At 40.8% G+C, this 22,704-nt stretch overlaps 1 protein-coding gene and 1 long non-coding RNA gene across 4 annotated transcripts; one reads left to right on the top strand and one right to left on the bottom strand.

The window, feature by feature from the left end:
- On the bottom strand, positions 1 to 9,644 carry LOC147758559 (uncharacterized). Its single transcript, XR_015325049.1, has 4 exons — positions 9,519 to 9,644; positions 4,647 to 4,815; positions 3,711 to 3,782; positions 1 to 249 (listed from the first exon to the last, which is right to left on the bottom strand). It is a non-coding gene; the product is annotated as an uncharacterized LOC147758559 (long non-coding RNA).
- LOC111252260 (neural proliferation differentiation and control protein 1) lies at positions 2,268 to 21,841 on the top strand. Of its 3 annotated transcripts, XM_022809821.2 has the most exons (6): positions 2,268 to 2,754; positions 16,856 to 17,113; positions 18,857 to 19,091; positions 20,266 to 20,380; positions 20,686 to 20,700; positions 21,249 to 21,841. In XM_022809821.2, the coding sequence occupies exons 1-6, from the start codon at positions 2,664 to 2,666 to the stop codon at positions 21,273 to 21,275; spliced, it is 741 nt and encodes a 246-aa protein (XP_022665556.1). In that variant the 5' UTR covers positions 2,268 to 2,663; the 3' UTR covers positions 21,276 to 21,841. The 3 variants fall into 3 exon arrangements, with proteins under 3 accessions (XP_022665556.1, XP_022665548.1, XP_086841566.1); XM_022809813.2 differs by having other exon boundaries at positions 2,288 to 2,754; positions 20,686 to 21,841; XM_086985440.1 differs by lacking the exon at positions 2,268 to 2,754 and adding an exon at positions 14,976 to 15,677 and having other exon boundaries at positions 20,686 to 21,841.
- Positions 21,842 to 22,704: the final 863 nt, after the last annotated feature.

Here is a 22,704-nt window from a genome sequence, read left to right as displayed (position 1 = left end):
ACATAACAACACTGTACTTTATTTGCTTACGTGTTTGTTCGTTTCTACGTGAGCAGTCCTAGTGTGACTCAAAGCTCAAAAACGTGGAAGCATTTGAGTTCAATGCTATAACCGGATATCCTTGTACGGAAAGGAATACCTTGAAGCATACGCCACCCATGGCCATCGGCAAGTAGGTCTAAAGACGCCCATGTGCGGTACAGTCTTATCATTAGCAAGCGGTAATGGCTATCATCTCTGCCAATGAAACTGAACGAATATATATATTGTAAAACCTGTGACATTTATTAATGAAAAATAGTGGAAGTGTCCTATGCATATGTGAGATTGTTGCGCGTTTTGGTTCATAGGAAGGGTTACATATCCTGATTCATGCTGTTTTCGCGATCTGTGTAAAGCTGGATTCTCACCGACGACGATAGTTTGTATGATGTAAAAGAGACGCTCACAATAAAGAGGAATATATTGGGAGGGGGGACATGAAGGCAATATTATGTCCGCATTGCTTCCTACTGACCCTAGAGAGTATGACAGCAAACATGTATTATTATTATTATACAGACTGTACGTCGATACAGGTTCGAATCCAACGGTGGTGGTAACTTAATCAGTATTTTGTGCATCGCAGCATTTCAATAACGAATCAAAATGTTTCTGACCAATTGTCAGTTTCTAATACTGAGTCCCTTCGACGCTCATGGATGTATTTTGAACGGATATGGTTCTAATTCTTGTAGGTGCAAGATATTAAGATAGATTAGCGTAAACGATGAGCGAAACCATCAGCTTACATGATGCACTCCACTAGTTGCTTTGTCACTTTGAAAAGCTTTCCAAGCTTTTCAAGCAAGTTATCCTGGAGCGCAGAGGGGACCCTACATACATATACTTACTTCCCTAGATTTGTGTTGAATTTTATTTGATAATAAGCACTTTAAGAAAAAGTCGTTTCTACACTTGAATATATACTTGATAATACACTTGATTTGAATCTAAAATTATCCTGCACCAATCGTCATAATCCTGATCCAGCAATCAATGTTGCCATAAACATCGTCCGCTTTCAATTGCTGTAAAATACTTTCGTGTATTTACGCTGTGAAGCAGCACGACAGCGAACTATCGAAATACTAAAAGAATAGAACTTCAGTGTTGTTACTGTGAATAAAGTGAACTAACAACCTTCATAATGGAACGATCTAAGTTCATCAACGGTGCAAATCAAGTTGCTTAATTAGCTTTCTTTGAGGAAGCTAGAGGTATGCATGTTCATCGAAGGCGCCGAAACTGACCGAAATTCTTTATAGGAGTTCCTTTTTCTCGTTTGAAGGCATAATGACATTTCGGCTTGAGTGACCTTTCTCTAATTGTAGCTATAGGCTCCATATGCCACGTTCCTGTAGATCCGCGAGGCGAACTTCAGGCCTGCTTCACTCTCCTTCAAGGACTTGCTTCACGCTCTGGCCCTCGCAACTATGGAAAGCTCAGAGACCTTTGCTAGAGGCTGTGAGCTGCTTCGACAGGGGTTCCGTGCCCTATAACCGCTAGGCGGCGTCCAAATCCGATGTGACGTATGTCCACTACCGTCTGTAGAAGGCACTGCGCAACATAGTAAGATCTCTGGGGTTGGTGCCTTTGGTGGAGAGGGCCCGATGTCCTCCAAGGTTAAGGAGGAGGTCTGCCTAGGTTACGACGTGCTACATGATGCCTTCTTAATTAAATGAATAATCGTATTTATATGGTTTTCCTACATATTTCAGTGCAGATGGTTGTGCAATAGCAAGCCTGTATGTAAACGCTTCGAATGAATCGTTTGCAACACGTTTGCTTTGCATTGAAGACCCGTATATTATAGCTTTCCGGTTCGGTAAATATGAAAACAGTCGGTTACCATCTCAGTCTTGTTGTTCGATAATTAACTAGTTCAAACAGCGCTTCTTAAAGTGGTCGGGATTTTTCGATCGAATAAACCGAAAAAGCATCTTCAGGAATATTCTTTTCTTGAGGCAACTGTGAACAGCAGTTCGCCATCTAGATCGTCCATAACAAGATATACAAAATGTTCACCGCCCGTTCAGCTCAATAGTCTGAGATCAGGCTTACATTTTTTCGTAGGCTGCTCCAATTACTCTTCGTGCTATGATTTGTCTCGTTTCTGCGCTCCCCATACTAGACACGGACTTGCCTTCCTGTCTGCCGATCAACGTTTTTGCCAGCAGAAGCAGCAGTAGTAGTTGCGCCAATTATTGAAGAGGTGCTCATGGTTACTCTCGCGCTCCAGCTTGGCTTCTCTGTCTCTCCTAAGCCAGCTGGAGCTAACAAGATGGCGTCCCCTATCGGCAGCTCGCTTCTAATTCTGCTTGCTATAGCAAGAGGCCCGTGAAGCAAGCTTGCAGATCGCCGTTAGTGAAACAAAAAAGATCTCTTGTCTGGAGTGGCCTTACCGCCTGTTGCGACTTTATTCATTGTGGCTGTGTGCTTACCGAGCTGTGTGTTATCCTCCGACAGCTATTTCTACGGTCGTGTGTCGTTTGCTTCGTAGGAATATGGTTGTACTCGTTTTGCTTTGTATGTGAGATCCATATGTAGGTCTAGCGGAACGCTAAAACGCTCTTTCGCGACGCCGAACTTTTCAATTAGTATCGCTGGTGTCCGACTTGGCGATGGTCCCCCCGTTGGGGTCCGCGCTGCTGTTAGCGCTACTAGTTCTCAACGTAATCACTGAAGTTGCTAACGCTATACCATTCGACAAAGGTGTGTTAAAGGCAGACTTTTTTTTGCCCTTAATTTTACAACTCTGTGAGGATTGATTATGGTTTGCAGTTGTTGCAGATGAAGAACTATAACTTGTTAGGCAGCTGGGTCTGTTGTTAGTCCCCAGAGCTTGCTGCACTTCTCATGTGGAAGATTTACGTGCTTGCTTATCTTTGTATGACAGATACAGCGTCTGTTTCTTGGTTGATTCACATTAATAGTGAGTTTTTGGGGTTCACTTATTATGTAAAGCATCGGCAAGCAGAAGGTGTGATAGAGGACTTTGTTGTACCGGTTGAGCAGCTAAAGGCTAAGGGAGTTGGAGCTTGTGAGAAAAACAGTCTCCCAGAAGGCATCCGCATGCGGAACGAAAAAACCGGAACGATGCTGACCGGAAATGAAGGGATGTGCCAACTTTGCGTTAATAATGACACTTCTCTGCATAGCGATTTGTACGACACCTTTCAGCCGTAGGGCTCGAAATACAAACAGTGTTTTGTTGTTATAAATTTAAGTAGAGTCTGACGGTGTTTGACTTTGCTTAATCTACAATGTCTTTGGCGCGTAGTTGTTAGTGAATCGGTCTGTACGATGGCAGATCATATAAGACTTTCATTGATGAAACAGTCACTTGACAAAAATTCCAGCAAGGCTTTCCAACATGACGGTGCGCAATGCAATCTCGAAACCGTAGAAGAACAAAAGAAAATCGAAAAAAAAAAAAAAATTCATACCACATGGTGTACCAAGGATAATTTGTTATGCCTTCTTATCCGATCAGTAACAAAGACCATGCGTAAAAATCTTTCTTTTATAGTTTTAAGCATGAATATGCCCTTATATATTCCACACAGTTACCAAGATAGTTATACAAAATACTTCTGGTGTTGCCGATGTTTTTTGTGACATATTTCCAAATACTTTAGACGTAAGCTCCGTAAAGCGTTCCGATTTACCTGACATCGGAGAAAGCTGTCGTCCAATTTTTCAAAGATTGTCTACTCCCCTCGTTATCTCCTGTAGGAAACCTTTTGAAAAACAACGACCAATTAGGGTACAAGTCTTATAAAGACGTATCGTTGTATCGCGTTTAAATTTTACATGATATCTGGGCTTCGTCGTTATCATTAGCTAAAGCATTTTATGAAGACAAAATACTGCTAAGGGGCAGCATGATATTTCCTAGAAGAATATTTAAATGCTGATTCAAAATCACCGGGATTCCGTTGCCATGGGCAGCTGCTGTCGCAGCTGGTAACGAAGAAACACTTTTAAACCCTTCTAGAAGTAACAGGTATGAACGATTGCTGGTGCTGTGTAGTAATAAGCTATCCGTCTCAAACTTGTTACGGACTACGTAATTATGATACGCCCAGAGTAAGTCATACTGTAGTATACAGAATTGTCAGGTGAACTACGCGAGCTAGTTTACCAAACGGGTGTGAGCTGAAAGAATTTCGTGGTCTGAAGGTAAGGAGGGACGGATTCAAGGGGCAAGCGCTAGATGGGGTACGATAATCAGCACAATATCATCTAAGGTCTCACAACGTAGGAGATACCTATTTGAGGTTATTGATCACAACTTCTACCTACCAAACTGTTAATATGTCTTCTGCAATTGGTTGCCTGAGATAAGTTATTGCAACCTATGGTACCCGCAACGGCGGGTAACATAGGTTTCGAAAGAGTTCAAGCCAAACGTTCATGTGGAAAATAAATTACATTTATTAAGAGAAACTAGCTAGCAGAGAAATGATATATTCTGTGATGTTTTTGTGTTGCATTCTTCACGTCACATCTGCTAATAGAAGCCACGACTTAACTGTCTTCTCTTAATGGATCGTTCTAACCTTTTTTTGAGTTCGCTGCTTGTCGTGTAATTATTCAGATACCTTTGCAGATTACCCATAGTCTCATCTCAGCTTCTTCGCGCCCGTAAGGCTTGGCCATTATCGACAAGCTCATCTCAATATTTCCATCAAACATTCTTCCTATGGCCCTGCTGTTGAAGAAAATACCACCTTCAACTGCGCTTGGAGTTTCGCTCAAAAACGAAATATTCTGTAATAATTGTAAAAAAAATGTATTTCATTCCATACAATGTTTCTTCGTAAAGTATTTAATTAGTACCTTTCTAAAAGCTTTGGATTTCAAGGCACAGACAAGCGTTAATTGCTAAGAACTTCTACCAAGTTGGCAACATATAACGTAGTGGCTGTGAAACAGTTCTTAGACAGGTTCTAGCGCCTCCCAATCTCTGTGACGATTGCAAGGGTACATACATATATATAACCGTATAATCGAACATATCTGACGCGAATACAAGTCAAGCTTGAAACAGCTACGAGGATTCGTTTGAATTGCCCGGTGGCCTGTGACCTATGCGATAGCCGGCCCTAACTGCCCCAGCGTATTTACGTACTAGAGTGACGAAGTAGAACTATGCGTCCGATCATATGGTGGACCTGCGGCAGTTATAATAGATGTACTATCATATCAGGTTCATTAGCTGTGATCGAAAAGCCTACTTTTGAACATCTGCTAGCGTTTTGTAAGCCAGGAACGGGTGAACTGTATAGCTTCCCAGACTAACACATACCTCGCACCATTTTCAAAAAATAATAAGACCATACGTTCCAAAGGGTTGCTCTGACCTCCGTGTAAATCAGCTCTGGTTCGCTTCGCGAGCTCAAGGACATACAATAGATTTAATGGTAAGGCTCTCGATTTTCACACATTTACAAGAAAGCTGTACACAGGATAGTGTTGCATACGCACCGCTAATATTTTATAGCAAAAAAAGCCTGGGTAAGCGTATAGATTAATTCAAAGCCATCCACAAATGAATATTCAAATTTGGGTCTTTCTTATACATTTACATACGTTGCTCTGGGAGCAACCCGCACTTCTGAAATTAACTTAAGCCGACCTAGAAGCTGCCTGGACTTCGTCCTGTGTTCGGGCCTTAAAGGAACCCCCGCTGACGTAGGATAATTTACATTAGAATAGTTACATATGCTCCGAGGGTCCGTATAGGTAACTTGCATTATTTCGTATAGATTCGCACGCCTACTTTATTACCATATCATTATTTTCAATAGGCTTTATAGAAAAGCAATTATCATATTGGTCGCTGCGTAAAAAGACGCTAAACCTGTAAAATTTACACACAATTCTATTCGAATAAATCTTCGAATGACTGCAGGTGTTTTTAGCACTGAAAATAAACAAAGGCTTTTAAGAATATATAAGGTAACCCGACCATCGAAAATAAGCTTTATAAAGTTCTACTCAAGCGCCCTTGCCCAAAAAATATGTCAGGTTAGAGATTAATATCTAAATACCTAGGTAAAACAAATCGAGCGAAATGAAAAGTCAGTAAGTCGCGTTACATTCTGCCTGGCCCCGAACGATGCGTAGCTTGCTAAACAAGCTCCTCGGTTCTCTTTAAGATTAGCTAATTACATGGTTTTCTCAATGGCCAATTTTGTATAACTTATTTGTGTGACTAATATTTAACTTGAAAGTTACTTCCTCGCTGGGAGCAAACATATTTTAATGCGAAAGTAAGCACAGTTGCTGGTACGTTTATCTTCTTCATACTCTGATTGACGGTAGCATATGTCATGTAGCCGAACCAGGCTCTAAGGTGTTGCTTCTTCCCAGCCTTAATATTTCACCGACACATCGAGTTAAATGACGAGACCATTATCGGGCCTATACGTGGCGTACGGGTTGAGCTTATCTGATCCTTACCCATTGGCAACTGGGCTGAAAATTTACATGCCGGAAGATTCCCGCCGAGCGCAATACTGACATGATCAGTTAAGACTGAATACAGTTTGAAGAATGTCGCTTTACGCTGTCTAACGTTAATTAGAAGTGTTGCAACAGATGATGGTAGCAGACCAGCGCAGAAGGCCTTCGGTAAAAAAAACCGGCGTAGAAGCTGAAGTAACTTGGCTATTTCCTACGATACTGTTTATCAAAAAAAAAAAGCTCACAGTAGGAACAGTTTTTTTTTTTTTTCACATAGGTAAATATAGGGATAAGGTCTTTAAGATTAATTTGATCTCCTATAGCGTCCGTTAACATGAATTAACTCTACCTCTAGTTCGTACATGGAAAGCTTGTTCTAAACGCTTTAAGCGATCACGATGCGTATCAGATACATCTCCTAGCAATAACGTTTTGTATAGTTGATCTGGGCTATTTCCTACCATTGCGTTGTTGACCCATGTGATGAGAGCTAGACAAGAATTGGTCTCAAATGCCAAATTGTATAAGTTATCGGACTCCGAGATCTTCAAGTGGGCGTCATCATTCCCAGACATACATGGTTACCAGCATACGCATTTCTTATTAGTCTTGCACTAGCTCGCACAGGGTATCTACAACGATGAGAAAACGGCGCTACTCATATGGTACATCCAGAATATGGAGCTTTAATCAAGTGCAGCCGTCTGTTTCCAAGGCGAATGACAACGTCCTTCGAATCGATGGATCAAATATTAAATACAGGGCATGCTGTTATGCAAAGGGCTGAATGAAAAGTTTTTCTCGAGCTAGCAACGGTGAAACACTAATCAATATCTCAGAGACACAGTCTTCACACAACCGTAACTACTTTAATGATCCGTAATAGTCCTGAGTCCTAATTGCTTCTCCCAACGGCTTTGCTATCGCACTAGATATATGTCGAATTATTCAATGTTTCAACAAACTATGCCTTATAATTAAAAACAGAGAAAGGGGTCATTGCCACAATTTCAAAACCCATACTGCCCACAACTCTTTCGAAGTGAGTGGCGATACCAAAGACATGGCCTTGCCCTCTTTACAGTACAGATCTTTTTATTACGAAAATCAATAAACGCAAACGAGCTTTGACTTTTGTTTTAGTTAGTTCACAGCTTTCCCTTAAAATACGGTTCGACATGCGTACGAGTATTAAGACGTTACCTGTTCCGAGCACGTTCTAACGCCTGAATCATGGTTTCCAAAGTGATGTGAAGATCTCGGCTCGCTGTACGTAAACAATAGCTTTCAAGTTTCCCTGATGTCACTACAAGTTTCCACTGCACAGTCAAGTTTATTAGCAATAAATTTATAACTCGACGTATTTATCTTCTCCTTTAAAACTTCACACCTAAATTGCGCCCACGAGAAGTTGTGGTTTCCATAGCGAATATGTTGGTTCATTGCACTGCATGGCACTGAGGAATAGAGGAACTGCAGTATATGTTACACAAATATTCCCCTATACGTTTATCGATTGAATTGTTTCTCTCTTGTAAACGAATAGAACTTTTCTCCATCACAAACAAGTGCCGTTCATGGTCACCAATTTGTCTCATACTAATTAGCCCACAGGGACTGATCACCTCCCGCAGGGAGTAGTGCCATTAGATGAGTCCGTAATCGAATGATCCGTTAATGTTACGACATTTCGCCACAAATACAGCTCCTATTCGCATGCAATAGCTACCCCTGTGACCGCTCTTGACCCTCAGTATCTCAAGCCAGCTTTCCATCAAACGTTGATCCCATAGATTTTTTTTTGGCTCAACCCCAGAAAGATTTTATTTTTAAATATACTGGAAAGAACCTGTTGATATTGTTGGTGAACATCCATAAGGACAACCGTTTACACCTATTTCGGGCCGACTGTGAGCCAGTACTACTTACGATTCCCCGAAGGATGATTAGAAAAAACATCTGAGGCGAAATTAAGGATAACATTTGCGTTTGAACGTCGCGTAAGTTCAAGTGATCACCCTACAGATGAGGAAACCCACTTGCACGGATGGGTGTTAAAAAGAAAGTCATTCTTAAGAGTGGGCAGGGGCTACCCAGGTAGCCCAATTACTCGAAGCAAGCTCAGCCGATGCTAAGGGATTCTTTGTTTATGTAACTCTATTGCAAATATATAAAATCTTTTAGGGTTACAAATAATAATATGAGAAAATTGTTAGCACTGCTTGATACAGTAACGCATGAAATTTAGTGAGAGATGGCTTGAGTGAACTTACATTTATTACTTACACCGTTCCAAAACGTTATTTGTCTTCAATTTAGTATCACATAATAAAATTTCACGAGGTGTTTTTTGGCATCAATCTAGTCACTGGACGTGCTTTCATGATAAGCAAAGTCAACGCTAAGTGATAGCTAAATGTACGCTCATGTTGTCCATGGTTAACGATCTGGAAGTAAGGCCTTGCAGATTTCGAAATGGCCCACGGGGGCAGAATTGAACATTTACATATTCAGTATTATTTCTAATTGCTGTTTACTATATTCGTGTGCAAATTTCGCTTCCGTGATACCCCATGAAGCCATGATCGACGCATCAAGCTGCGTTTGACGGCATAGCGAAAACATAGCCAATTTATTAAGTTTCACATCTAGTTGAAGTAGACGTATTTCTTCGTATTGAAAGAATGCAAACAGGATTGAAGAATTAAGTTTTTCGCTGTTCAAAATGTTTCGACTGGTGCATATTACAAATAGATTTTTTGTAAGCAAATGTTTAATAAAAGCCAAAACAGCCACTGATGAAAATAGTTCACCTGATAACCCGCTGATAGGCTCGATGTCCTATTTCCTATACTAATTACCAGGACCATCATTATCTTGTCATATGCTATTTGCTTAAAATAGAATAAAGGAAAATGACTCTACAACTCAGTGTTCTAATCATCATACGAATGCGTAATTCTCATTGGGTGTGTCGTATAAGAGTACCATAAATGTATACATACCTTTGTTGTAGCACACGACATCACTTCATTATTACCTAATTGTAATCCTCAGTGATCCGAACGACCACGCCCGATAGCCTCAGCGTTCCGCGCTGTTACCATTGACCCCGCGAATGGCAACATACGTCCAACAACGCACATACAGACCTATGAATCGTCATATATTTCCTCTACGAAAACTTAGCGGAGAGCGATTAGCAAGTTCATGAGCTGTGGATTTTAGGTTTGGCGGTGGGAAAAAACAAAATGGACAAGGTTGGTAGTTTTTTACCGTCTCTCGACCCGTTTCTCCATAGCGAATGTCGAATCAACGTTTTCGGGCCGCGTGTGATATGGCATTTTCAACTTCGGTATAGCTATTCCCCTTGCCACCATAAAAGACGTTCAAAGTACGAACACAACAGCGCACACGAAGAGAGCAGCGTGACCAGCGACGCGCACTATCGGGATCAGGCTATTACATACTTGAAATACGCAGGGCAAACTGAGTGCCCAGAATCATCGGAAGGGGACTGAGTCCGTTTCAGCCATTCGCATGAGCTTATAACACTAATAGGTAGTCAGAGATCCTTCAACCTGGCATTAACCATTACTTTATTATACGTTATAGTAATAATAGTGCGTTTTATATGAAACAGTAGTTTCTTAACTTTAAACTCGATCGTGTTATGCACCTTCTAATAATGAATGCGAAATAAGCTCACAAACTCTGTGCAATCTGTTGTTGCGCAAAGACTGTTTCATTATTAAAGGCTTTTAGATCTCATATTCTGTTTCATAGAAAATTCATACTACCTACTTGGTAAGCGACCATGCAGCAAGTCCTCTATCCGACTAGTGAACTTTACGCCATGTCAAAGTTTTGCCTACTGAAATGTTTACGTTCTAAATAAGCCGACCAGTCTAACCTGAGCAACCGGACCGGTACGCAACTCTGATCGTATCGGCTTGCACAAACTGAACTCTATCTAATGCAATTTCACCCCCCGGATCTAACTTCCTCAGGTGCACCTATGGATAGTGCTATGGATAAACCTAGATTTGGAAGTGCCAGTAGATAACGTATTCCCAAAGCAAAAATAATAGGATAGCTAGCAGATACCGTAATCGATAATAATCCGAGTGCTACCAAGGCGCTGTCTAGTAATGATGTCTCAATAAGAACTTAGCGTAGGACGGCGCTTCATTCTGACATTGTAGCGTACTGACTATGCACACTCTATATAAAAATGTGCATAAGGTGTGTCTATCGCCCCTTGTTATACTGAAATGGTTAATTCAAATAAGACGGAGTCTGACAAATGCTGAACGCCAACACCGCTCGAAGTATATCATAGAATGATTGTCAGGAACAGACCTGGCACCAATGTCGAACAGCAAGTAAGCTTAGCAGGCGCCTGGCTGGGAAACGCTCAACTTATTTCCCGTCCACCTGACGCCAATTTGCCACTGGATAAAGCCACACTTCAAATATAGATGCAATACTTATGTGTTCAATATCAGAGAAATCTAACTTGTACACGTAAATACCGTAGCTGTACAAATCCGGAGTTCACTGTAACGTATAGTTGAATTCGCTTAAAGAAATCCTATGTTCGTTACTTGTATATACACACGCCCGTACGCGTGTCTGACGACGAAATCGCTATTTGTCGAGGTGTTTACAGTAAAGTGGGGGGAGAACTAGAAGCGACGCTAGTACCTACCTGGGTTTTACGCATTGAAAAAACCTTGTTGGAAACAGTAGTTTGGGACTAGTAAAAGCAATTTGCCCTTTATATACGCATACAGCTCATTAAATAAACGAATTATATGACAGCATATGTGCCAGATTGCTCCAGAGTAATGCCGCTCGGCAAAGACTATTCCGTACGTTAGCAATCGGAAGTACTGCGGAGACGCTCCGTCCTTCAGATACACCATGACGCGTCGTTCATGCTGTTCTGCAGTGAATATTTGTGTCCGCAACCCAATAAAAACCTGCATAGTGATGAAGTACCAGTAAAAGTTGGAACAGAGTGAGGTGTTACACCCTTCCCATATTTTACGCTGGTACATACTGACGACGGAAATCTATAGATTCAAAACAATAACATGCGCGTAAGTGACGGGAAAAATCTGCGGTCACACATAAAACATTTTTATATGTTCTGTTTTCGAGCAATAATTCGATGATCGTACGTGTCTTTTATATTTACTTCAAAGGCATATTATAAGCGATGCATATAGAATTATAAAGCGTCTCAGTTGCGATTTATATCTTTTTATCTTGCGCTTATGCCCTTAATTCTTGTTCGCCAAGTACGGATCGAATGAGATGGTGCGTTCACATGTCTACCGTAGTGCAGGCAGTGACAAAAGTCTGTGTACTCCTTTATTGACGGTTCTCAAGCTTCTTTTGGGAAGCGGGTTACATTGCTTTTGGGATAGTAAAATTCGGTCCTGAATGGGTATGCAGGTACGCATCAGGTATCTTATATAGACATATGTAAACTAATAACTCTGATGGGTTGACTATGTAACCAACTAGAAAAACGGAGAGGTACAATATGTTATTTGCAACATGTCCAGTGAGCTCACATTCGTGAACAGACGCAACGGCAAAAGTATGAACCTCCTCCTCTGGAGCTTCACCTTACGAAACAATCCTTTTAATTGAAGGCCCCAACGTGTCTGTAAATTTGACATAATTAGGAAACCTGCTGGAAGCTCCCCAACATGCTATAAGATCTCTTTAGAAACACTGAACTGAGGAGACAGGATTTACTCGAAAAAAATGCTGACAGTTATGAAACCAACAGATCGATGTATGAAATGTGAAGATTTAATTCCTTAAAAAATAATGCTAGACGTGCCTGCAATATCTATGCAACATTTAAAGAAAAGAGCATGTTTAAAAAGATTTGCATTTACCCATGCACTAATAGCTATGTAGGTACAAGTCTGCGTAGATGACGGACTCAGTCTGAATCATTTCGACCGAAGGTATGAGATTGCCTAGGACGACGGCCACTTCCGCAATCGAAAAGAATATATTGATAGTATGAAGCGTACATAAACTTACGAGGACCGATTCAGTGTTGCCCAAGCACGATTCGCTAGATCCGACGGTTTGTTCTCCGTGTGTCTGGTGAGCCGTACGGGTCTTCGCATCTGTTAGGCTGCAATATGGGCTTATATAATATTCTATATAGATTTGGCAGAAGGCAGATTGGTGGTACATATGGTTGACGTGGGTCTCTATTAGCAAGGAAGGTAGCGGCGCTGACGAGAACGGATCGTTCTTTGGTCGTAGCTACGTAACAGTAATTGTTGTGGTGGCCCTCGACCCACTGTAGCTTCATCACTGGGCGGCCAGCGATAAAATGAGACTAATAGCGATGGGCCATTGATGTAACCGCATAAAGAATGAAAGAACGAGAGACATTAGAATTAGAGCTTTTTTACTTTCGTTGGACTAATATATGTAGTCGTAGGCACTATATTGCTCTTTGCCCACGTAGATTCGGTCGGTGAAAGGGACCAAAAGATACGGTGTCCTATCGTTGTTTGGGTGGAATTCGTTGGCGGCAGTAGCTGCCGACGAGCTCACAGTACTTGTCTGATTGGAAACTTGCTCATGAGCAGCCCTTCATAAAACGTTTCGGGACGGCAAACAATATCTGTAAAAATTGCCGGGACCAAAAGTAGGCTCGTATGACTGATCTAAAAAATTAGGTTCAAGCGACATAGCTTCACTAAACTGAGACGCACAAGATTAGAATAAAATTTAGCGACAAATAAAAGAGAAATTATCATTTTCACCCTTATTTTCGTTCCCGAAAGCATAGTTTCTATTAAACGTGGCCACGATACAAAGAAAACCATACGACGATAAGGACACGTTTCGAGGGCACGATAGACAATCAAACGAGATTAAAATGAGATTAAAACGAGATTAAAGAAGAGCTGTTCCTCAAATTAACCCTCGTCCCGTGTTTTCAAGGATATTACTCATGATCTCCTAATTACATATATTTTTTGTTTAGACAATTTAACGGGCCATTTTGACAAAAAAGTCTAGAACTAATGCACTCAAGCGCACGTGCAGCATGTAACATGTGAAAGGTTGTTGTCGTCTAAATGTGTGCTGATTGCATGCAGGTGAGCCTTATGAGGACATACGGACTAAGAATGTCATTTCAATGGCAGAAATGGGTCTGCCATTTTCTCGCTATTATCAACTTCGACCGCTGGACGTTTGAACGGCACTGTTGAGCGCATGCGGTGCATATAATAGAATCATTAAACTGGCTCGTAGATCTTGGGGGGCGGTAGACACGTTCAATTCATTCTTTATTTGATATCTTTCTCGTAACGAAACGAACCTTGACGTAACGAAATCTGCATTGACCGTCCGTGCCATTCGTGTCCTCAACTCAGAATAGAACCAGTAAGTAAATCCGCCTCGAGCCAAGCTATCAGCCTAATAGTGGGTTAACTTCGATGTGTATATTGTAACATGTGCGCCGGGAGGCCACTAGGTTCCGACCCGATATTTGAATCCCAGCTTAAATCCGTTCAACTATGTACTGGGCGATTCCGAAAATGTTGTTCAGCCTACCTGCCGAAATACCATGGACTCTATTCAGTTTCTGTGTACTAGATGGTGCCAGGCAGGACACACTAAGTATATACGTTAGGTACGCGCAATTTTTCATGATCTGATTGGTGATTTTCAATGACCTTAATGTAGGATCGTTTTTACGCTTGACGCATGCTGTCAACCGGAAGTATTTATAATTCATTCTCGTTCTGTAGATACCAATCGTGGACTCCGTAAACAAAATGCCAGAGGCAAGGAACAATATTGATGTACTCTATGCGATGCCTAAGGAACGATGACAGAGTCCCAATATGGCACCGTTGAAGCATAACCTGTCACTTCATATTTATACATGCTCGCATAAATTTTTCTTGACTCTAACGATACGTATGAGCGAGATTAACTCTCCTTCATCTTTCGCTCCATAAAAATAGATAGGTACGTTAGAAAGAAGTGAATCAAAAATACAACAGTTAGCGGATGTCCAAATTAGCTTGAATCTTTTATATATGTGTTACATGGCCAATTGAATTTTTAATACGCAGAGGACTGCTGCAGAGCAGTCACTTTGCATTTATCCATTTGAAGATTGGAGAGCTATTGTGGTTAGGCGTAAAATGCTGGCCAGCGTCATCTCGATGTGTTGGATTCTTCCGTTTTGCTCGAGCTTCTGTGTGCAGGCCGTGACAGGAAAAAATCAATATGCCCTTACCGTCTGCCGTGCCTCGTATACGACTGTCTATTTTCACTGGTCGAATAACTCTGCTTGGGCTGTAGAATCTTCCTACGCTTCTTGTAGTGGGCCCGACAATGTGACCAGAGCCAGTCAACAGAGCACGCGTACGCCTATGCCATGACATACACGGAGATAAACTGGCTGTGTATTCACCGAAACGAATCAGCACCCTTCAGCGGGGCAAAAATAGATACACGTGGATCAATTCAAGAGCTACGTGTCGTTGCCATACAGGAACTTTAAAATACTGGATAACTTTACTAACTTCAGGGACAACATACAGTTCAGTCTGCTCTTATCTGAACTTCATTCGAGCTTACCATGTCCAGCACGAGTGTTTATTTTTATCTATGCTCGTTTTTCTGGTCCCAATAATGACGCACTTTCCGACAGGCACTTGTTGAAGAGGTAAGTAGCAAAGGGCCAGTTTCCTCTTATAAGGCCATTCTCTCTCTCTCTCTCTGCTGGCCTCGTGAGCTTCCGTACAAAATTGCAGTAGAGCGATATATTGGCAGCGCCCTACTTGAGCTAGGACATGCGAAGTGGCAATGTTGTTTCAGATTAGAGTGTCGAGCTACAGTGAAGTGGCAATGATCCTTCAGCTAGCTAGATAAACGAATGCACGTATACAAACGTCGTAAAAGAAGCGCATTGTTCACGTGAAAAGAGGTTTATGTGCTTTTATATGAAAAGGCTCGTCGCTCCTCAAGGCCACTTGGCGATTCAACCAAGTCGAAAGCAGCAGCAGCAAAACAGATGCCACGTGGCCTACTCGGTTGTCCTATTGCTCACATCCTTTTAGGCAAAAATCAGAATTTGTGTAACAGCGTAAGAAAAAGTAATGTGTGCTCATATTTACGTATTTGTTGTTAGAGTTAGAACACGTGAAATTTTCAGTGGTCGTCAGCCACCTTATCTTAACCTTACGACCAAACCTACTAAAACAGATATTGCTGGAAGCATTTTTCATATTGGGCGTGTCATGTGTAAAGTCCAAGGCAGATCCCTTCAGTGCTAGCAAATGTTATATTCATGCATACCTGTTACGAATGATTTGCATGTAAGCCATTGTTTTCGAGCCAAGCATAGCGAGATATATTCTAGGAAAAGAGAGAGAGAGAGAGAGAGAGAGAGAGACGGTCCATTGCAATCAAATATCTTATGCCCGAGATAGAAGCTGTACTTCCTAGGTATCTGTAGTACGCCAGTTCGACTATGCTATAATTAAAACCTATAATTCAGAAGACATCAAGCCTTTTACCTGGAACTTGTCCTCCCGGCATCTTCACTAATAATTGCCATCCATACAATAACTGTCTTAGCCATCGGATATTCAATCCTAGCCACACAACCGACACGACGGTTGCCTTCTATATTCAGTAAATCCAAGTGGCGGATATCGAATACGTATGTTTGAAAGATTTTTTACCCCCTTGTACTTTGATGGGAAGCTCGAAGGGTGGCTATCCCGCCGAGATTTCCCGCGACACCCACAGCTAATTTTTAAACCTATTACATATAAGTCGCTGTTATTATTCTTTAAATGTCGTTTGTGCGACATTCATAGGGCGAAGACTGTTTGATCTGTTGTTGGTGAAAACCCGATATTAGCAGAAATACTTCATGTCATATAACATATGCCGTATGTACGATCGTCATCGACTTGGTCGAACTGGTTACCTAAGAAACCCGTTTGTACACGTTACGTGCAATATAGAGACGCGGGAAATTCGAGTTGATAATATTCAATAGTTGCTCCTTCTAAGTGTGATTTTACACTTTCATTTCGTGCTTAGTTGTATCTCGAATACGTTATACCTGAAGTCGTACTGATTTTGCTCACCGCTAAGGAATCGAACTCTCATAAAACGGCGAGCGTGGTTAGAACCTGTGGAGAAGCACCGTTGACGACGAAGAGTCAGATACAAATTCTTAGCAGTAGAACGCTATACGAAGCAGCGGATCTTCTAGCAGCCATCTTAGATGTGAGTCATTTTTACTCGTGGCTATTTGCAGATTTCAGTGATCCCGCAGATGATCCGGATAGCCCGGACTATCGGATTACGGCCGAGCATTTTCCCCGCTACTTATTGCCGACTAAGGTAAATAAGGCCATTGCGACAGTCCCTGTTGGCACCGCTGGTGATGATTCCCGTGAGGGCATAAAAAGCGCGAGCACCTATGTCGAGCGTGTGCCCCAGCCGCAGCCATTACAGCGCGATAAGGAGGAGGTCGCCATCAGGGCTGAGGATTTCGCTGACCTACAATTCATCGGTAAGTAACTTGTAGAATAACTAAACCTATTCACAGCACTATCTATGGACTATGATACCGACGTATTATTTTAATTATTATTGTGATTAATAGAAACATCACAGATACACCTGTGTAAAATACATAAATGGACAACATTAGAGATGAGGTTTGGCCTTGCGCTGTTTTTGTCGGCTAAAATTGAAGCTCCTTAACCTCAGTATCTGCGTAGCGGGTCGTATTCCCTGTGGGAAGACATTAATTAGATTTCAATATGACATTGAAAGAAAATGTTGCAATATTTAATTAGGAAAGCGACCGTGTAGTTCCATATTTGCCAGCATACGTATTCAATGCTATCTCGAATTGTGTGGAGCGTCAAAAATTTAAGGTCCAAAGAGATGTCACAATACTGAGCAATTAGACGCATTGCTATACCTACTAGTAGGCAGCGGACTTCAACTCTAAGTTACAGTAATATAAGCTGTTTGTTGAGACTTTCAGCGAGGCCTACGGAAACGTACGAGTTTGCTTAGTCGTGAGACCTCTCGTTACTATCTATTCGACATTTCTCACAGATCACAGAGTTTGTTAGAGTGGAAATACATGTTATTGTTTTCTAATATGAAGAGGACGATTTGATTAAAAAATATGGCTAACAACACGTTTTTTTACTCCACAACATGTCCTACTGATTTTTAGATAGTTGCAAATTACTTTACAGTGCTCAAGCTACTGGCTGTGTCCTACTTAAGCATAGGCGGCAATCTTATCACTTCCACGTATGATAAACGAGAGAGAATCGTAGAAGACGCTTTTTGAATATTAATATCATTCTGATAACTGAACTCTAATATAATAATAGGAATAATAACATAGTGTTACTATGCCAAGTATCAAAAAAAAAAAAGCAGGGCTAGTGATAGGGAATATTCAATCTTAGGTTAGGTTAGGTTAGGTTAGTCGATTTTCATTGACAGACTCTGGTATAGCAAAAAGATGGCTTTATCCTTAACGCAAGAGCCGCAGTAGTTATGTCGACTTTGTATAGAACTTGATCATACATAAGACGGAACCGCGTCGAGCATGGCTAAATGGATGAAGTGTGATTACGAAACTTTCAACACGATTTCTACTGTTTCCGTTAGAGATAGATGAATGAGCTTCGAAGTTCTAGCGTGTTAATATGTCCCCCTTAAGGCACTAACCGATACCAAAATATGGCTTAAGACAATTATTGCTAACAAGTGGGCCCATCAGGATTCACCCTGGTATGCAGCCTAAACATCTATACACTGTGTTTGTTTAAGTGGTTTACTAAAAAATCAAAAATACATTTCATAAAGTAAGATTGCGAATTAAAATAGCCTTCCAGTCAACCAGGGGTAGTGAATAGATCGACCCTAATTAAAGCGCAAATGGAAAATGTTATATCTTCCTTCATTGGTTTCTAAATCACCCGTTTTGTCTCTGTAGGTTTAAAAAATATTGGGCGCCTGTGATAAATCAGACGATGTAAGCAAGAAGCTATGACAGAGTTATTGAGCACGGCGAAGTAGATCTATTTTTGGTGGGATTGAGGAACGTTTATTACATTTAAGATTAATGTCGTTTACCGTAGAACATTTAGAATAATCAGCGATAGTACGACACAGCTTTCGAAAATAACCTCTATAAGAACTGAGCGATGACACTGTTTTTAAAGCACTAATTTCTTAATCAGGAGATGTTCAATTCTCGAATATATTTGTTGGCTTTTTCCAGCTATAGTGGCGGGTTGCAGTACCATTGCCGCGTTTCTAATCGTGTCAACGGGTTACTGTGTCTACCGCGTTCATCAGAACCAGAGAATGGTGCAAGATGTCGATTATCCTGCTTACGGCGTAACGGGACCTGTCAAAAATGCGTTGGGCTCACCACCAGCCGATCGAAAACTTGCCCAGAACGCCCAAATGTATCACTTCCAGCATCGAAAACAACAAATGATCGCTGTCGAAAAGTAAGTCTAGAAAGTTCCATAAGGTTTTTCGGATCGGATTTATCTATTCGTGATGATGAAACGGTACCCACACTTATTCACGTTTTGGCGGTCATCTACTTTCTACCGTAAACCCACAAAGGAAAGAGTTTCAATACTGATAATAAAACAATCTGGTCACCATATCATTGATTCCTATCGATCAAAAGGAGTTCCTAATTGCAGTAGGTTAACTTACAGTAGTGGCATTACTTATAGGCACTTCAATAGAAAGCTTTTATAAAAAGAAAACTAATAAACCCTTAACTCCAACTTAATAAGCCTCAATAACGTTGGACCTTGAACACAAGCCCTCAGTTCATCATATCCAAACTGACCCATTCTAACTATTTAAGAATCGCTGAATCGAAGGACGGTGTCAACGTAAGATAACAAAGAACATAGGTCAATCGTGAGTCAAAGCAATGCTAGGGAACTGGTTACGCTGAAGGCTTTCTCCAAAAACCTGCCACGTGGTGTTTGAGCCATTCTTTATATCAACCCATATGTATATACGTGTATGTAAAATTAATCATTTCACTTGTGTCAGCATTCAGCTGGCCTCCACGAGAAGGCAATTAAAAGCTTTCATCAAACAAAGATGTCAAGGATGGAGCAGGTTCTCAGAGAATTATACCGTAGCTGCGATGGCATAATAATATTTCGATGAGCGGGAAATAGTGCGAGTCTATATAGGTACAGGAAGCGACGGTGAAGGCGGTATCTGTACGAAGAACCCAGTATCTCCGAAGAGGAAAATCGAAGCAAATTTAATAAAGGCACATCAATCAATAGCAAACTGATGAGTTTTAGAATAGGTATGCTTCGTTGACTAGCTAACTTTGAAACTGGAAAGTATGGCAATTCAGGATTCAAATAGTTGCTATAGCGATCCCAAGTGTAGTACACGTGTAGCTACACTTGGCGATCGCTATGGCATACGAAAGTAGTCGTTGTGATTCACGGACAGCTAAACCAAGCCAAAATTATGCGTTGGTTATTCCGAAGGAGAACGATATATGTCAACCACTTATCAGCCCAGTTCTGTGCCCGCCTTTCGTTTCTGAACACGGGGAAAATAGGTTCTAGTGACATACACGAAACACATTTTTACCATTCCTTTTTCGTCGTTCCTCTGTCACACTCGTGGCGTCAGGAATCAGCAGGCTGTCCTGCCGTCACCTGCTAACCGGCGGGGTTCACATTCGGAGGGAGAGAGTGATGATGAGGACAAGGACTACACTGTCTATGAGTGCCCGGGGCTGGCTCCGGTACGTATGTTGTCTGTCTTGTTCCGCACTAACAAGTTGATACGTATGATACTAGAAAACGACTGCTGCGGGTTATTTGGTGCATAGCTAATAACATGATCCGTTGTACATCGAATAAAACTGTTCGATATTATTATTATATGTTAAATATTTATTAGTGCTGATTGCCTACGACAGCGTTTAATAAATTGTCTACAAAATGAAGATAAAGCTAACTTTCTTTCAAAGATGGATGTCGTGGCTTGAAAACGATTTTCGCCTATTCATGCTAAACAGGCCTCTATGTCTCTTGATGGTATTTTCAGGGTGGTCAGATGGAGGTCCGTAATCCTTTATTCAACGACCGAAAGGCATCAAAATAAGCTCGAAAACTGGCAAAAATTCTGTTCAGCAAAAAGGACTACGATCACAAAAAAAATCAAAGCAATCCTTTACTTAATGTCTCGCGCAAAGTCAAATGAGAAACAGTTCAGACAGTACTACTAACAGGCAGTACAATCTTAAACTTAGCAAGTTTTTTTTAAACCGACACTATACAATGCGATTTTTGCAAGATTCATTCACAACCAATGAGAAGAGCACAAAAACCATACTACATCATTTAAGAAGACTCAGCTTCACGACTGCAACAACGACTATCCCGAAACAAAGTCTAATTTGAAAGCGTTTATTTTAAGCTAAGATCAGGACTGTATTTAGGACGAAACTGTTCGATAGCCAACGAATACGAACGACAGATACCAAGCAGAATTCTAATGAAAATCAATTGATTGCCTTAGTTAGAAATACGTTGAACCCGTCCTAAACGGCAACTGTTCAATAGGACAATAGCATCTGTTACATGTGCACACAATGTGTTCGTTTGCAGGAAAAAAGCAGGCCAGGAAAGACCTAAGAAGGAGAAAAGTCTTTCAGAAACACCGGTAACAATAGCAAATATATGAGCACGACGCTACATCAAGTGCTCGATAACAACGAGAAAATTACATTCGAAAGGAAACGGAATATCAGGAGATGGACATTGTTTTATTACTGTTGTTTGGGCACAAAGATGGGTTCACGTAAAAATAAGTTTGTGCGACATTGAACAACAGGAAAATTATTTTTACAATTGGCCATCCGTAATACACAATAAATGGCAGTCCTTATTGAAATCGCGTCAACTCAATCGATTCTTATGTGCAATCTAAAGCACGAAATCCAGCCTCGAGAATCAAATGAAATACCACTACAACGACTGTTTTAATTAAAATAATTATATACATAGTACAGTCGTAATTATAGGTAAATATGGGTGGATTACACCAAACTATACATATATATATATATACACACACATATATATACATATATATATATATATATATATATATATATATATATATATGCTAAAAAAGAACGAAAGAAAATATATTCACAATCAGATGAAAGGAAAAATAAAGCTATCTTGTTATGATTAAATATGGCTTATTAGGATGTATCCCAAGACCAGTGTTGACTTCTTATTGTGATGATAAGATTTTTGTCATCCGTCACGTACCACTTTAATCTACTATGCGTGAAGATTTCAACAACAGAGACAACGGACAAAAAATAATATGCTAATTTAAAGAAATCAATTGATTTATCAATTTTCTTCGGCCATAGCCATCAAGTAGTTTAAATTAAATTTAATTAATTAAAAGCGAAACTAATCTAGCGAACTTAACTTAGCTGGACGAAAATAATTTAGTTAAGCTGATTTCGCTAGATTTCGCCGAAATGGTGGACATCGAAGATCTGCGGATAGAAAGAATGGTCAGACACCGCACATGTATGTGCTTCTTGTCCCCAACTCCGAGTCATTACCTGCAAACAATCAACATCTTATAAAAGACTTCACCGACTAAAGGCCGAGAGATTTAGCTATTATTTGGTAAGTTCTCGTGTCGTTCCACACTGTACCTTTTTTCTTGCGTATTGCGTGCGATCATTCGTATCTATTCATATTTGTCAACGTATCCCCTTCTATCGGTTATGGGGCGTCTGGTGGCATTCAAGCGACATATCTTCGCTTTCCTTCAAATAGAGACTTTTCCAATGCAAATCCAGAACGTCGAATATTGTTTCGATAAACCCGAAAGCGGAGGAACACAATTTAGGGTAACGGGTATTCAAGTTCAGATACATTTGAAATGTTACGTTAAGATCTGTCCAATTCATTCCTTTCCATTGTGATCTGCTCATTGAACGCAGGAAACGTTATGTACATTTTACAGCTTGGGCACATATAGCAGTTTTTAGTTTCAAAAACAAATTTATTAAATTCTGCCAAGCAGCATAGA

The sequence above is a fragment of the Varroa destructor genome, unplaced genomic scaffold (assembly GCF_002443255.2).
Source record: "Varroa destructor unplaced genomic scaffold, Vdes_3.0 BEIS01000001.1, whole genome shotgun sequence".
NCBI classification, from domain to species: Eukaryota; Metazoa; Arthropoda; class Arachnida; order Mesostigmata; family Varroidae; genus Varroa; species Varroa destructor.
This window is presented reverse-complemented; position numbering and strand designations above follow the sequence as displayed.

Excerpts from the sequence above, each read along its gene's own strand:
- LOC111252260 (XM_022809813.2), top strand. The coding sequence starts at position 2,664 with ATGGTCCCCCCGTTGGGGTCCGCGCTGCTGTTAGCGCTACTAGTTCTC. Across the intron at positions 17,114-18,856 it reads CGCTGACCTACAATTCATCG|CTATAGTGGCGGGTTGCAGT; the intron begins GTAAGTAACTTG and ends GGCTTTTTCCAG. Across the intron at positions 19,092-20,265 it reads CAAATGATCGCTGTCGAAAA|GAATCAGCAGGCTGTCCTGC; the intron begins GTAAGTCTAGAA and ends TCGTGGCGTCAG.